Below are 14,919 nucleotides of genomic sequence, written 5' to 3'. Positions count from 1 at the left end.
TTCTCTTGTAATGCTTATTTGCATGCAGCCCTACCCATTCACTCACTGATTCATTCATTCAAGTCATTCCTTGATCAGTCAACACCCCTGTTCCAGGCTCAGGTGATCTGATCCCCACCGTGAGGAAACCCCTGGCCCGGTACTGGAGACAGACTTGTAAAGAGAGGAGCGGAGCTCAGTGTCACCCTTGGGTGTGGTGATGGAGGTAGGCAAGGTGCTATGGGTACACTGAACTGAGGACCTAGCCTGGTGGGGTTGGAGGACAGAAGACTTTTTGGAGGCTGTGGCCCTCAAGCCAGACAGTACAGGAAGAGAGAAGGGTATTTTGGGCTATGGCTTTGTAGGTCCCTACCCCTCCCTTCTCTTTGTCCCCAGTCTTTGCTCGCTGCCGTATCTAAAATTATTTCAGTCCTTATTTAGAGATGTTTGCTATATTGGGTCTGTCTTATTTTTCTAACCTGACATCTCAAAAAATATCCCTGTGCCCCCATTATGTTTTTTTCCTCTGAGCGTAAAGTTCTGGCAGAAATGTGCTGTTGGCATTATCTCCAAGTAATAACATCCATTTATGTCTGCCCAAGACCCAAACTTCCTCCAAGCTTCCCCTGCCGAGGAGTCCAGCCCTGACCTCTCAGGCTGGGCTTTTTAGAACCCTAAGATATAAATAACTGTCTTACTAAACACTGAATATCTTTCATTTCTTACTTTATTTTTATTTTTGACAAAGACTATCCCATTTTCTCACCCATGACCATCTTTGCACCCTCTTTTCACTAAAAAGATGGGGAGCATCTTTATCTTTATGTGACCACAGAGTGTCATTTATAAAGTGGGGATGATGACCCCCACCTTGCACCACCATTTCTCCTACGGGGCTGTGGGCCTCCCTAGGATGGAGACTCTGGTGTCTCTGATTTTTCTCTTGTTGCCTCTGGTCTCACCCAGACCCTGAAAACTACCCAGACCTTCAACGTACTTGGTTAAGAGAAAACAGAACTTCCATTCTGCACCATGATTCTTGCAAACTCAATGTCACTCTTCCAAAGACAGATGATTGGCTCACTGACAGCCTCATTTCTCTGTACCTCACTTTTCCACCATTGAGTGGGATGACATCCAATGAGAACATCACAGAATGAGAACAAGAAATCAGGGGCTCTGGTTATGTGCAAACACAAAGCCCCAGCACTGTCCACCAGGACAATGGACACTGGTCCAACTGCATTGGAATGAAAACATCAACTGATCAAGTCATTGAAGAAATAGACTAAGAAGGCAAAGCTTTTCCAAACCAAACAATATCTAGAGAGGCTGGATGAAATTAAGAGCTAATTCGAGACTGAAGGCTATGAAAGGAGAACTGGCTTCCTTAAAAGCTGTGGATGGGCCGGGCGCGGTGGCTCAAGCCTGTAATCCCAGCACTTTGGGAGGCCGAGACGGGTGGATCACGAGGTCAGGAGATCGAGACCATCCTGGCTAACACCGTGAAACCCCGTCTCTACTAAAAAATACAAAAAAATAGCCGGGTGAAGTGGTGGGCGCCTGTAGTCCCAGCTACTCGGGAGGCTGAGGCAGGAGAATGGCGTAAACCCGGGAGGCGGAGTTTGCAGTGAGCTGAGATCCGGCCACTGCACTCCAGCCTGGGCGATAGAGCGAGACTCCGTCTCAAAAAAAAAAAAAAGCTGTGGATGATTCTCTTGCTAATGTTCACACTACCCTGCCCCACTGGAGTAACAGTAATGTACTTTGGGAAATGATGCAGTTCAAGGGGTGGGCCTGATTGGCTTATGGATTTTCCCCTGTGCCTTGCCATGCGACCCAATTCTAGCCAAAGACACATGAAGGAGAGAGCTGCTAGAGGCTTCTGGGAAAGTTCTTTGTTGCTCCTAGAAGAGAGTGATGGGCAGCCACTTTCACTTGTCAGACATGAATGAGGAAGGATGTGGCCTGATGACCACAGGCAGCCCTCTCAGAGGGAACCAGTGGAAATGGCTGGTTCCTGTCACAGCAGGAAGCAGGCCTGGGGTGCTTGTAAATGAGCCGAAGTACACATATGGCTCATTTTAGTAGTAATGGGTTGGTGAGGTCCAGGTTCCACATATTGGGGGTCACATGGCTCTCGGAAGCCATGGGATGAAGTTTACAGCATAAGGATGAAGTCGACACTGCGGCCAGCAGAGTGCAGAGATGAAAGGAATCTGGTTCTTGTTGGCATTGGTGAGTCTCTGGACCAACCTCAAAGCCACCCTTGCCCTGGACTCCATGGTACCTGGACCAGTGAGTGTGAGGTGGGTTTTCTGTTACATGCAGTCCAAAACAACTGGCTGATGGAGTTACCAGTTCTTCATGAGAATAGCGTAGAGAAGAGATATTATTATGGCAGTAGAAATTTATAAGACTTAGAGATGATGGAGTATGAGGCATGAGGGAGAAGACATCAAGCTGGCCCCTCAGGTTATCCACGTAACAGGGCATTGTGGGCGGCTCAGCTGGGGTGCAGATACCTCCCCTGTTCTGCTTCTCCTCTTCTCCCGAGTGTCTGTTCACCTCTGTGGACACGCATGAAGGTTTTTGAGTGATCGCTATTGAGGGAGGGAGGCACCTGGTTGGGGGTGGGGGTAGAGGCAGGTGGGGAGAGGCAGATGATGCAGCAGGCATGATGTGCCAGCCCAGCTTCTTGGGTTGAACTGGAGATCTGGGTGTAGAGTGGTGAAGGCCAGAGGCACATAGGACTGGAGCTGGGGCCATAAGTCATGCATTGACAGCATGGTACAGGCTTGTCATGGGGGTAGCTTTCCTTCCTCACTCTGCATGGAGCTCACACTGCATGAGCTTTGGGTTTCTGAAGCCCCTCCACTTGGCACTGGCACTCCCAGAAGGGACACCATTGGCAGCAATAGCTTCATGGGCACTGGACACGGTCAGGAGGGAGCCAGAGCAAGGGAGGAGGAACACAGACTCCAGGATGACTACAGTTGACTACAGGTGACTAGAGGTGACCACAGCAGGCTTCATGTAGCTTTGGGGCATTTTGGAACCCACTGGTACCTGTTGCAGCAGGAAGGAGACTTAGGTGCTTGTTAATGAGATGAAATTCATGTTGCTCATTTTGGTAGTGATGGGTGGGTGAGGTCTAGGTTCTACTGGTTAGGGGTCATAGAAAATACATATTGAGAAAAGACAGTTCAGTCTGGGGCTTGCAGGGTTTGAGATGGCCAGGACAGGCAGGCCATTGTTGCTCAGGCTGGATTTGAGTGCTGTCACTGAAAAGGCAGTTTTTAGCAATGACTTGGGTGAGACAAGAACATTTGTCCTCTCAAGTATGCAGCCAACTCAGAGGCAAAAGAATAGATCATTCCACAGACACTCATCAGGATTCCGAGATACATTTGGGATCCCTGTGAATATGTTCAGGAAATAGCTGGATATAAGTCGGGAGTTAGAGAGAGATCTAGGCTAGAGACACGACTTTGAATGTTACCAGTTGAAGGAGACTAATTTAAGTAATGGGAATGGATGAAATTACCCAGTGTGTAAAATTAGTAGAGTGAAAATGGCCAAAGGCAGAAAACAAAGTACCCAACATTTAAAGAACAAGCAGAGGAACCTCAAACAATTTGTAAGAGGCGTGGAAGGAACAGCCAGAGGAGGAAGAGGAAAATCAGGAGAGGGGCTGGGCATGGTGGCTCATGCTTATAACCCTAGCACTCCGGGAGGTTGAGGCAGGAGGATCACTTGAGCCCAATAGTTCAAGACCAGCTTGGGCAACATGGTGAGACCCTGTCTCTATTTAAAAAATTAAATAAAAAAAGAAAACAGGAGATCATGGTTATAACAGCAGACACAAGGAGGCTGGAGAGGGAGGGAGTGGCTGACAGTTTCAAATGCTGGACAGAGATAAGGATCCTAGCAACAAGGAAGTGGCTGATGCCCTTAAGAACAGTTTCCGTGGTATGGACGAGGCTGAAGCTGGACTGCAGCAGATTAAGACATGAATGGGAGGGGCAAAGGGGAGGTGGCAAGTGTCTCGAGGCTTTCAAGAAGTTTGACTTCAAAGAAAAAGAGAGGTAATAGTACCTAGCAGGGAGGTGGAGTCAGAGGAGGACACGAGACTGGAGTGTGATGACATGGGGTGAGGAGGTAACTGATGGAGCAGATGCCTGAGAAGGTGGGAGGGGAAGGCAATCAGAGCTCAAGGAATGGGGCAGGCCGTAAAAGGGAGGAAGGAAGAGACAGGGGTGTGGTGCAGCCCATCCACAACTGTGCCTACTTTCTGAGGGTACTAGGAGAGAAGGTCATCTGCTGAGGGCAAGAAAGAGGGGACTTGAGGCAGACACAAGCGATCAGAACTGGCCACCTTGGGACTAAGCAGGACCACAGAGGAGGACTGCCAGGCAAAACTGAGAATCAAGTCGCGGCTGGAGACCTTGAGTCTAGGGAGGCACCGAGTCTGCACAGTCATATGATTTTCCTCCCTGAGCCCTCAGCAGCCTGAGTGCAGAGGTGAAGAGAGGAGCAGCAGACAGCTCTGCTATTTGGGCTCTGCTAAGCAGCTATCTGGAGGACAAAAGGCTTCTAGGCAAGTCAAGGAGCTTGGCCAAGATAAGGTTCTGACCCCACACCAAGACGACTGCTCCTTCTTCCTCACCCCGCAGGACTTTTATGGACGTAAAGCATACCAAACCACCTCACACCCATTAGGAAGGCTGCTATCAACAAAATGGAAAATAGCCAGTGTTGGTGAAGACAAGGAGAAATCAGAGCCCTCATGCACTGTTGGGTGGAATGTAAAACGGTGCAGCAGCCACTACAGAAAGCAGTATGGCAGTTCCTCGAAAAGTCAAAAATAGAATTACCGTGTGAGTCAGCAATTCCTGCTTTTGGATATATACCCAAAAGCACTGAAAGCAGGGTATTATTATTATTAATTATTATTATTATTTTGAGACAGAGTCTCGCTCTGTCACCCAGGCTGGAGTACAGTGGTGGTGTGATCTCAACTCACTCCAACCTCCACCTCTCAGGTTCAAGTGATTCTCTTGCCTCAGCCTCCCAAGTAGCAGGGATTACAGGTGTGTGCCACCACACCTGGCTAATTTTTGTATTTTTAGTAGAGACAGGGTTTTGCCATGTTGACCAGGCTGCTCTCAAACTGCTGACCTCAAGTGATCTGCCTGCCTCAGCCTCCCAAAATGCTGGGATTACAGGCATGAGTCACTGCACCTGGCCTGAAAGCAGGGTTTTGAAGAGATATTTGTACAGGCATGTTCATAGCAACACTATTCACAATAGCTAAAATATGGACACATTTGAGAAAAAGCAGTCCAGTGTGGGGTGTGTCCATTGACAGATGAATGCATAAGCAAAGTGTGGTAGAGTCACACAGTGGACGATTATTCAGTTTTAAAAAGGAAAGGAATTCTGACACATGCTACAACATGGATGAACCTTGTGGACATTATGCTAAGCAAAATAAGCCAGTTATAAAAGGACAAATACTGCATGATTTCACTTACAGGAGGCACTTAGAGTAGTCAAATTCAAAGGGACAGAAAGTTGAGTAGTGGTTTCCAGCAGCTGGAGGAGTAGGGGAACAGGGAGCTATTGTTTACTGGGTATAGAGTTTCTATTTTGCAAGAAGAAGTGTTCTGGAGATGCATGCTGGTTATAGCTACCCAACAGTGTGATGTCCTTAATGCCACTGATGCTTACACTTAGGAATGGTTAAGATGGTACATTTTGTTACATGTATTTTACCACATTTTTAAAAAATGCTTTAAAAAAAAAGCATACTGAGGCTAGGCACTGTGGCTCACGCCTGTAATCCCAGCGCTTTGGGATGCAGAGGTAGGCAGATCACTTGAGGTCAGGAGTTTGAGTCCAGCCTGGGCAACATGGTGAAACCCCGTCTCTACTAAAAAAAAAAAAAATTAGTTAGGCATGGTTGCACACGCCTGTAATCCCAGCTACTCAGGAGGCTGAGGTGGGAGGATCACTTAAACCTGGGAGAGAGAGGTTGCAGTGAGCCAAGATTATATTCCAGCCTGGGGTACAAAGCAAGACTTTGTCTCAAAAAAAAAAAAAAAAAAGTAAACTGAGAAGTTAAAGGCATTGGACAGGATAGCTAGAAGCAGAATCAGATGGGCAATGCATGTTACCCACAGTCACCGTGATGTTGGAAAGGGATGGCTAAGAAATGGAAGCCCAGTGCTGCTAGCCAGGATCAAGGGATCAGGAGCATACAGACTGGGCTCTATTCCTGTGTCTGTCATTTTTTGTTGTTGTTGAGACAGGGTCTCACTCTGTTGCCCAGGCTAGAGTGCAATGGAGCAATCATAGCTCACTAAAGCCTCGACCTTCTGGGCTCAAGTGATCCTCCCACCTCAGCCTCTGAGCAGCTAGGATGACAGGTATGTGCCACCATGCCCGGCTAATTTTTTTTTTGTAGAGATGGGGTTTTGCCATGTTGCACAGGCTGGTCTTGAACTCCTGGGCTCAAGTGATCCTCTCACCTCAGCCTCCCAAATTGCTGGGCTTACAGGCATGAACTATCACGCCCTGCCCCCGTCTCTGTCATTGTGTGACCTTGGGCAAGTTCCTTGTACTCCCTGGGCCCTGCTATCTTTGAGAATGTTTAGAATGGATGCATTTAGGTCTCTTCCAGCTCCAACCGTCTCAGATTCAGGGAAACTGAAAAGTCCTGAAACATCACAGAGCTCAAGGGCACTGGGAGGCGGGCAGTGGGGCCACGGAGCACTTTTTTGCCGGAGTCCCTAAGGTCTCTTCATTCCCTACAGAAAAGGTTCATTCCTATACATAACACTGGCCTTTGTAGGAAGAGGCATTTTGGACAAGACTGAAACCAAGCTCAGAGCTGTAAATGAGGACTCTTCCTTTTGTTTTACATTGCCCCAGAAAGGACCGGGTTGGACATTTTGGGAAAACCCCAGGATATGCAGCAAGAGCCAAGAGGCCTGGCGGAGAGAGGTCGCTCCTCCCTCGCAGTGGGATTTTGCTTCGCTTCAGTTTCCCCTGGCTTCGGTCCTGTGCCTGTGCTTCCTTCCTCCAGGAAGCCGTCTGGCTGCCAATTGGGGCCCCCAGCTGAGAGCTCCAGCAGTGAGGCAAATCCCTTCCCTGGGCTGCTTCCTATTTACCCAATGGTAACAGCTTTTCTGGGCACACCTGGAGATTCAAATTAAATCAAGGGCCTCTCTGCCTTGCAGGCGCTTCATTTGGATTCGTTTGTTTGGAAAGAAACCTTGCAAAGGCTCAATTTAGAGGCAAATTGAATGATAAGGCAAAGCCTCTGCCAGCCTTGGGGTTCAGGCTAGGGAGTGATACACAGGGGACACCTGGAAAGGGGTACACCACAACGCAGGACCCCTGAAAGGGGGTACATCACAGTGTGGTACATCTGGTGGGGGAACACCCATAGGTCCACCCGCGGTGCCATAACACCTGCAAGGGGGCACATGTGGACACTGCTTTGCTCCGAACCAGAATCCCCGGAGGTTTCTCCACTTCTCTCCATACCATCCTACTCTCCACGTGAAAAGGGCCTAACAGGCTCAGGCCAGGGCAGGAAATGAATTCTCCGAAATAGCTAGGGCATGTTAGAAGGCTGCACTACTGCTTTTGACCACCAGAGAGCAGTGGCGCAGTGACTTGCTGGGTGCTCAGAGAAGGACCCACCAGTTACATCACTTGCAGAGCCCAGTGAAAATGTGGGGCTCCTTAAGAATTTCAAGACAGCAGCCGCAGAGCATTTAGCCAAGTGTTGGGCTCTTCTAAGCACGGGGCCCTGTGCTACTGCACAGGTCACATGTGCATGAAGCTGGCCCTGGCCCAGGAGCCTCAGGTTTTAGCCCGGCCTTCAAGATGGTAAGGACCTGACAGAGCTCAGGACAGCGCTGCCACTGCAGGTGTCCCTTAGCTGCCTCCAATCTGCTTGCCTATCCTTTTTTTTTCCAGTGTCCTGATGACAATATGCACAATACTTGGAAAAATTACATTTTCAGAGAAAGCCACTGGGGTGTAGTTTCTGCAAAAAAAGGTATGTGGTTTCACCACTGTTAGGCAGTTTATCTCAGGAAGTGGGAAGCTCCTTCCAGAAACAAGCCCAGGGAATCCAAGCTCTACAAATTTAGCTTTAGCTAAGGCTTCTCGTTTGCTTCTAAAATACCTGACAACCCTTCATTTTTGTATTCAAAGCAGCCAGCATGTTCCAAAGTGTTTACCGGCACCCAGGAAAGAAAAGTCCAGAACTGGCTCCTAAGGTCCTGCCAGTATTTACAATGCTGTGTCTAAGAGCCACAGGGTGAGGCTAGGGAAAGCCCTTGTCAGAGTCAGAAGTCTGATCTGCTGTGTGACCCTAGGACCTGTTCCTACCCCTCTTTGGCCTTCAGCTACGCTACCAAGCCCCATGAAAATGAGGACATCAAACTGGTGTGTCTCCCCTGCCCCACCTAGCTCTTGCCCTCTACCACTCACCTTCAGGAAGTATGTCTGTAAGACAGACCAGGCTAATGAGAAGTGAATTGGGAAATGAAGGCATCCAAGCTGACTGACAAACTAAGTAGGAGGAGGTAAGGACCACCTTTTTGAATTGCAGACCCGCATATTCCACATGCCTTCCTTGGAAAGGGAGTGCCCGAATGTCTGCAGAGCTCCTAGCCGAATTCTCTAGATTCCCTTACATCCTAAGCATGTTCCTGCATGCAGGGTACATTCTTCCTGGTCGCTTCCTAGTGAAAGTCTGCTTCATAAAGAGAAAGTGTAGCTCAAGTCCATCCCTTATGGGCTCTGTGACTTTGGGCAAGTCCCAAATCACTGTGGGTCTCCTTCTTCCCAAGAGGGGAGTGGATGGGTCATTAAGGAGTGCCTCAGTCCTAAAATAAATTTTATGACTCTCCCAAGAGGTCACCTAAGAGGTCGTCTGGCAGGTATTTTCTGTGCCCATTACCTTTTTCTGAGGAAGTAATGTGTGAGTAGGAAAAGGGCCTGAGTGGTCTGCTGTGAACCTCTGCTGTCTCACTAGTTAGCATCTCTCATCTTGGCTGCTGCTGCTTGGAAGATATCCATATAAACCCAGGGACTTTTTTTAATTTTTTATTTATTTTTATTTTTTTGAGACAAGAGTTTTACTCTTGTTACCCAGGCTGGAGTGCAATGGTGCAATCTCAGCTCACTGCAACCTCCACCTCTCGGGTTCAAGCAATTCTCCTGCCTCAGCCTCCTGAGTAGCTGGGATTACAGGGCTGCGCCACCATGCTCAGCTAATTTTTGTATTTTTAGTAGAGACAGGGTTTTACCATGTTGGCCAGGCTGGTCTCAAACTCCTGACCTCAGGCGATCTGCCTGCCTCGGCCTCCCAAAGTGCTGGGATGACAGGCGTGAGCCACTGCACCCGGCCTAACCCAGGGACTTCTTAGCTAGCTCAATGGTCCCAGCACCTACCCTTCTCTTTGGTAATCTTCGTCCAGATTTGACAGGAGCTGCGAGCCCGCCGTGGAGAGATCAACAGCAGCCAGAGGCAAGTCCCGATAGGCAAAGTTCACCAGCTGCACAGGAGCAATGCTCTTGGTTTCTTCGTCTACTTGTTGGGAGATGATCTCAACTTCAGAAATTCCTCCTTCTATGGCAGTCCTGGGTTGGAGAGGAGGAACAATGGGAAAGAGTTATCTTCAAGGGCCAAAAAATTCTTCCATTCCTCAAGGAAAGGAAGGAGAATGCTGCTATGCTGGTGCAGGGCTGAGGAAGCTTAAGGTTGCCCCTCTTCCCTCTTGGCCACCCGAGGACTGGACTGAGGCCCTAACAGTCCCATCTCTTTCAGTGGTTGGGGAAAAGTGGGAGAATGGGAAGAGGAAGTGCTCAGACCTGAAAATATGAGCTTTAGTGGGGCAGGGTCCTTCATGAAGGGGAGGTAAAGACCCAGATGGGTAACTGCCAGCCAGCAAAACTATGGCTTAGACTTTTAGGACTCTGGGTCACTGGACTCTATATGGGAGTAAGATATTCTTCTTTTAAGTTGTCTCCTGAGTTTCTTTGTAACGGTGTTTTGAAATGTTTCTATTCTCTATTCCACAGTAGAGAAAACAGGTTTCTGTTCACAACTGGATGTACTGTGGTGATAGAGAAGCCTACATGGAGACTTGCAGAGACCTAGTGGGCCTTGGGGTGGTGAGGACAGGAGGCTCCGGCTGTCCCTGGTAGCCACTCCCTTCCTACTTGAACTGGTCCTACCATATGTCTCTTCTTAAGGTTGGGAATAGGGGATGGGAGTCACCTGATCCAATGTCTGAGGGGTTGTGGGTCTCTTCCTGTGTTACTGTCAGGCTCACCTTGGGCACTGCCAATAACTGACCACTCCAGTGGCATTCCTGGGCATCTCAGCTAGGGCAGTACCACCTCCCAATCTACCAGGGGGTATTTGGCAATTTGTGGAGGTATTTTTAGTTGCCACCATGACCACAGGTGGTTAATATTGACATTTAAGTAGGGCTGGGGACGCTACACATTCTGCAATGTGTAGTTGTCAGTAACAACTAAAAACTGTCCTGCCCAAACACCCACAGCAACCCTGTCCAGAGATGCTGGACTAGAAAACTTTCCTTTAGCTTCCTGGGGCACCATCTTTGGTCTGTCCAGTATGTCCTTGACCCTATCTCATCCTGTAGGCACAAGAGTGAGCCCTTGTCCAAACAATGAAAGTTAGAAAGGAACAATAGTATAATGGCAAGGAGTAAAATTTAAATATTGGAGGGAACATTGAGGGTCAATGCCCAGGATAATGAAGGCCCAGTTTTAATACTGAGATGGCAGCCCTGTCTGCTGTAAACTGTTCTTGGGCTCTGGTGCTGGCTTGAATGCCAACTTCTGCAGGGCTCCTCCTGAACCTCAGTTTCTCCAATCAGAGCATGAGGAGGTAAATAGAATATTCCTAAGGGCTGTTCCTTCTCACTCTGTGATCTGACATGGATAACAGACATATGGAGAAGATTGGAGGAGCTCTAGAGTGACAAGTCCCTATACTTGTGGGGGAGCTCTAAATTCTAAACTTTTCCAATAACCACTGAAATCTAACCAACAATACATAGCTGCAGGCCGGGCGTGGTGGCTCACGCCTGCAATCCCAGCACTTTGGGAGGCCAAGGCAGGTGGATCACCTGAGGTTAGGAGCTCAAGACCAGCCTGACCAGCATGGTGAAACCGTCTCTACTAAAAATACACAAAATTAGCTGGATGTGGTGGCGCATGCCTGTAATCCCAGCTAATTGGGAGTCTGAGGCAGGAGAATCGCTTGAACCCAGGAGGTGGAGGTTGCAGTCAGCTGAGATTGGGCCATTGCACTCCAGCCTGGGCAACAAGAGTGAAACTCTGCCTCAAAAGAAAAACAAAAGCAAAACACAGCTGCAGTTATCCAGGAAGTTCAGAGATTAATCTACCTACTTCTCTTTTGCTTGGATTATCCAATAATTAAGGGGAAAATGAGTTTCTTATTTGAATGCCACAGACTGGCTGCCTAGACCACCTGAATTCACCAAGTAATTTCTAATGCCCGATTCTCATTTGTAGGCCTTATTTAAACCTTTGCTTTTTGCTACTTGTCAAGCACAGATAATAGTACTCATCATTGCGTGACATTTACAAAATGACTCAAGATCTTTAAACGAAACAGTCATAGAATATGAGGTTTCAATGTTTCTCAACAATTTATATAAAAGCGTGGGTGTGTATGGGGGGAATCCCAGCTCCCCCAGATGTTTCCCAAAAGGCAGATGCCGGGTTGAATTTGTTCTCTTTTTTCTTCTGGACGACTCAAGGAAACTATGGATCGCTGAACTAAACAGAGAGAACTTTCTGATTAATAAGGTGTTCATGGAGAGAAATTAACAGGATATGGCTCTGAGAAGTGCGAACAAACTATTTCTGCCTTTCCAACGTTTCTGTCTCACCTTCCCCTCCCATCAGTGGTCACAGTGGCCTGGCACCATCTCTGGCCATGTGGTGGTCATCTTAGCAGAGAGACAAGGCCTCTTCTGGTGAAGTGAAGGTCCCACAGTGTACAAGCTATATTTAGCCTATACCCTTTCCTTAGATACAAAGAATGGTAGGGTAGACAAAATGTATTAATGGTTCCATTCGTTACCTCTCCTTGAGCCCATGCCCTTTGGCATATAACTCCACAGCTCTTTCCATCAAAAGAAAGAATGTATTTTCCTAACCCTTAATTCAGCATTCAGCCATGTGACTCGTTTTTGCCAACGGGATGTTAGATGGTAGAAGAGCCAGGTTAGACACCAGCAGAGGCATGAAAGGGCTCTGTGAATTTCCGCCTGCGCTCTTGTACCTCCAACATCACCCATGAGAGGGTGAGCAGCTTAGCCTACTGGAGGATAAGAGACGTGGAGCAGAGTCCAGCCTCCTCTAGATCAGCCGACAGCCAGCTATGATCCACATTTAAAAGCCATCCCAGCCAAGATCAGAGGAACTGTCTAGCTGAGTACCCCAGACATGTGAGCAATAAACATTTTTTGTTGTATTCTACTAAGGTTCTATGGTTGGTTGTACACAGCATTACTGTGTCAACAGATAACAGATTCATACTCCAGATGACAGAGCAGTCAGGCCCATATCTAGATAGGCCAGGACAGTGTGGTGTAATAGAAAGAGTGCTGTTTTCATCTTAGTATTCATACCAACCACCTGCAAAACACAAAATAAGTGACCACCTTGCAGGTGCTTGGTAAGATTAAGTGGTTGGTTCATATGGCATCTCAGGTTTTGGGAACTGAAAGCAATTCTCCCTTAAGAATTCTGCCCCAGGTTTCATAAAGCCTGGTTTTAGAAACCCTCTTAGATTTCTAAATTTCCTTGCAATTCCCATTTTGTTAATTCACCTTCAGAGCTTCCTAATCTTGTCTTGAGTCTTGCTTTTGAAAGGTTTCTCCATTTTCTGTGGCCTCCTGCTAAAGGAAATGTACATAGTGGTTGCCTAAATTAGAAGATCTTCATCTTCTGGGAGATTTATAGCCACAGTTCTGGATCCAGAGAGCAGATCCCAGCATTACTTACTGTGGATTGGTCATGTTGAAAGATGCAGCCAGAGCCATGGGTTTTCTTGGTGTTTAGTGGGGCTCAGCTGTCCTGAAGCCTGCTGTCAGCATTTCCAAGCGTGGGTTCTACAAGACACATACAAATATAGTGCCCTGAAAACAAAAATAGGAACTTATTACCTTCAGATGCCAAACCAAAGTCCTCCTAAGCTCATCTAAAAATGGGAGTCCTTAGAACTTTCTTCCATCTAGCACTTTTCTTCAAAGTAATGTCGAATAGATTCTTACAATTACCCTATGGAAGGGTAATAATAAACATAATTTCTCTTTTTTAGATGAGGAAACAAGGCCAGAGTGACAAAATGACTTTTTTGTGTCACAGAGATGGTAGAAGAGCCAGGTTAGTGCCCAGGTTCTCTGACTTATTATCCACAGTTCTTCCCACTAAACGGCTGTGCCCCCCAAAACAGTGTCCCTTTATAATGCAGCTTTGAGAAGCTTCAAAATAAGGTTTGTCTAAAAAATCTCAAATGTTTTCCATGTATTTTTTCTCCCACTTCCCTTTCCCTTCTGGTAGTTCTGCCTTTTCGTGCAGGCTTTTCTCTTCTCTCAGCTCATTCCGAGAGTAGAAAGAATGGACCCTGGAGCTAGGCTGCCACAGTCAGAGCCTCACTCCCACTTACTAGCTCTGTGACCTGGAGTGAGCTACTTACACCCCCATCTTCAGTTTCCCCACCTGAAAAATAGGGATAATAACAGAACTAACTGCATGAGGTCGCGCCTGTAAGACACTAGCATAGTGCCTGACACTTAGTAAGTACTATATAAGTGTTGGATTTCATTATTATTATTTATTTTATTTATTTATTTTTTTGAGATGGAGTTTCACTCTTGTTGCCCAGGCTGGAGTGCAATGGTGCAATATCGGCTCACTGCAACCTTGCCTTCTGGGTTAAAGCGATTCTCCTGCCTCGGCCTCCAGAAGTAACTGAGGTTACAGGGATGCACCACCACATCCAGCTAATTTTTTTTGTATTTTTAGTAGAAACAGGGTTTCTCCATGTTAGTCAGGCTGGTCTCGAATTACTGACCTCAGGTGATCCGCCCACCTCAGCCTCCCAAAGTGCTGGGATTACAGGGGTGAGCCACTGTGCCCAGCTTAATTTATTCATTTATTTATGTTTAGACAGGGTCTCACTCCGTCACCAGGCTGGAGTGCAGTGTTGCGATCTTGGCTCACTGTAGCCTTGACCTCCTGGGCTCAAGTGACCCTCTACCTCAGCCTCAGCTGGGACTACAGGCACATACTCCCACACTTAGCTAATTTTTTGGACTTTTGGTAGAGTCGGGGTTTTGCTGTATTGCCCAGGCTGGTCTCAAACTCCTGAGCTCAAGTGATCAACCCACCTCAGCCTCCCAAAGTGCTGGAATTACAGGCGTGAGCCACTGTGCCTGGCCAGTAATAATAATTATTATTATTATCATTATCTGAGAGATAGAGTCTTGCTCTGTCTCCCAGGCTGGAGTGCAGTGGCGCAATTTGGGCTCACTGCAACCTCCACCTCCTGGGTTAAAGTGATTCTCATGCCTCAGCCTCCTAAGTAGCTGGGACTACAGGCATGCACCACCACACCCAGCTATTTTTGTATTTTTAGTAGAGATAGGGTTTTGCCATGTTGGCCAGGCTGCTCTCAAACTCCTGATCTCAAGTGATCTGCCCACCTTGGCCTCCCAAAGTGCTGGGATTACAGGCTGAGCCACTGTGCCCTGCCCATAATAATTCTTTTTTTTTTATAAATTAAAAGGGCATAGTCTGTTGAACCTGAGTATATTCCAACACATTTAGATGGCTGAATATAGTATT

The 14,919-nt window shown here is 47.5% G+C and overlaps 1 protein-coding gene across 1 annotated transcript in view; it reads right to left on the bottom strand.

The window, feature by feature from the left end:
- Window positions 1-13,211, bottom strand: part of LOC105505124 (chromosome unknown open reading frame, human C15orf27) — a 71,509-nt gene extending 58,298 nt beyond the window's left edge. Inside the window, exons 1-2 of the mRNA XM_011932823.1 lie at window positions 13,075-13,211; window positions 9,457-9,645 (exon numbers count right to left, since the gene is read on the bottom strand). Of these exons, the coding sequence (XP_011788213.1) occupies window positions 9,457-9,645; window positions 13,075-13,112 (227 nt within the window). The 5' untranslated portion in view covers window positions 13,113-13,211. The remainder of the gene's footprint in view (window positions 1-9,456; window positions 9,646-13,074) is intronic.
- Between the last annotated feature and the right edge of the window lie 1,708 nt (window positions 13,212-14,919).

This window comes from Colobus angolensis, unplaced genomic scaffold (assembly GCF_000951035.1).
Source record: "Colobus angolensis palliatus isolate OR3802 unplaced genomic scaffold, Cang.pa_1.0 Scaffold99, whole genome shotgun sequence".
NCBI lineage: Eukaryota > Metazoa > Chordata > Mammalia > Primates > Cercopithecidae > Colobus > Colobus angolensis.
This window is presented reverse-complemented; position numbering and strand designations above follow the sequence as displayed.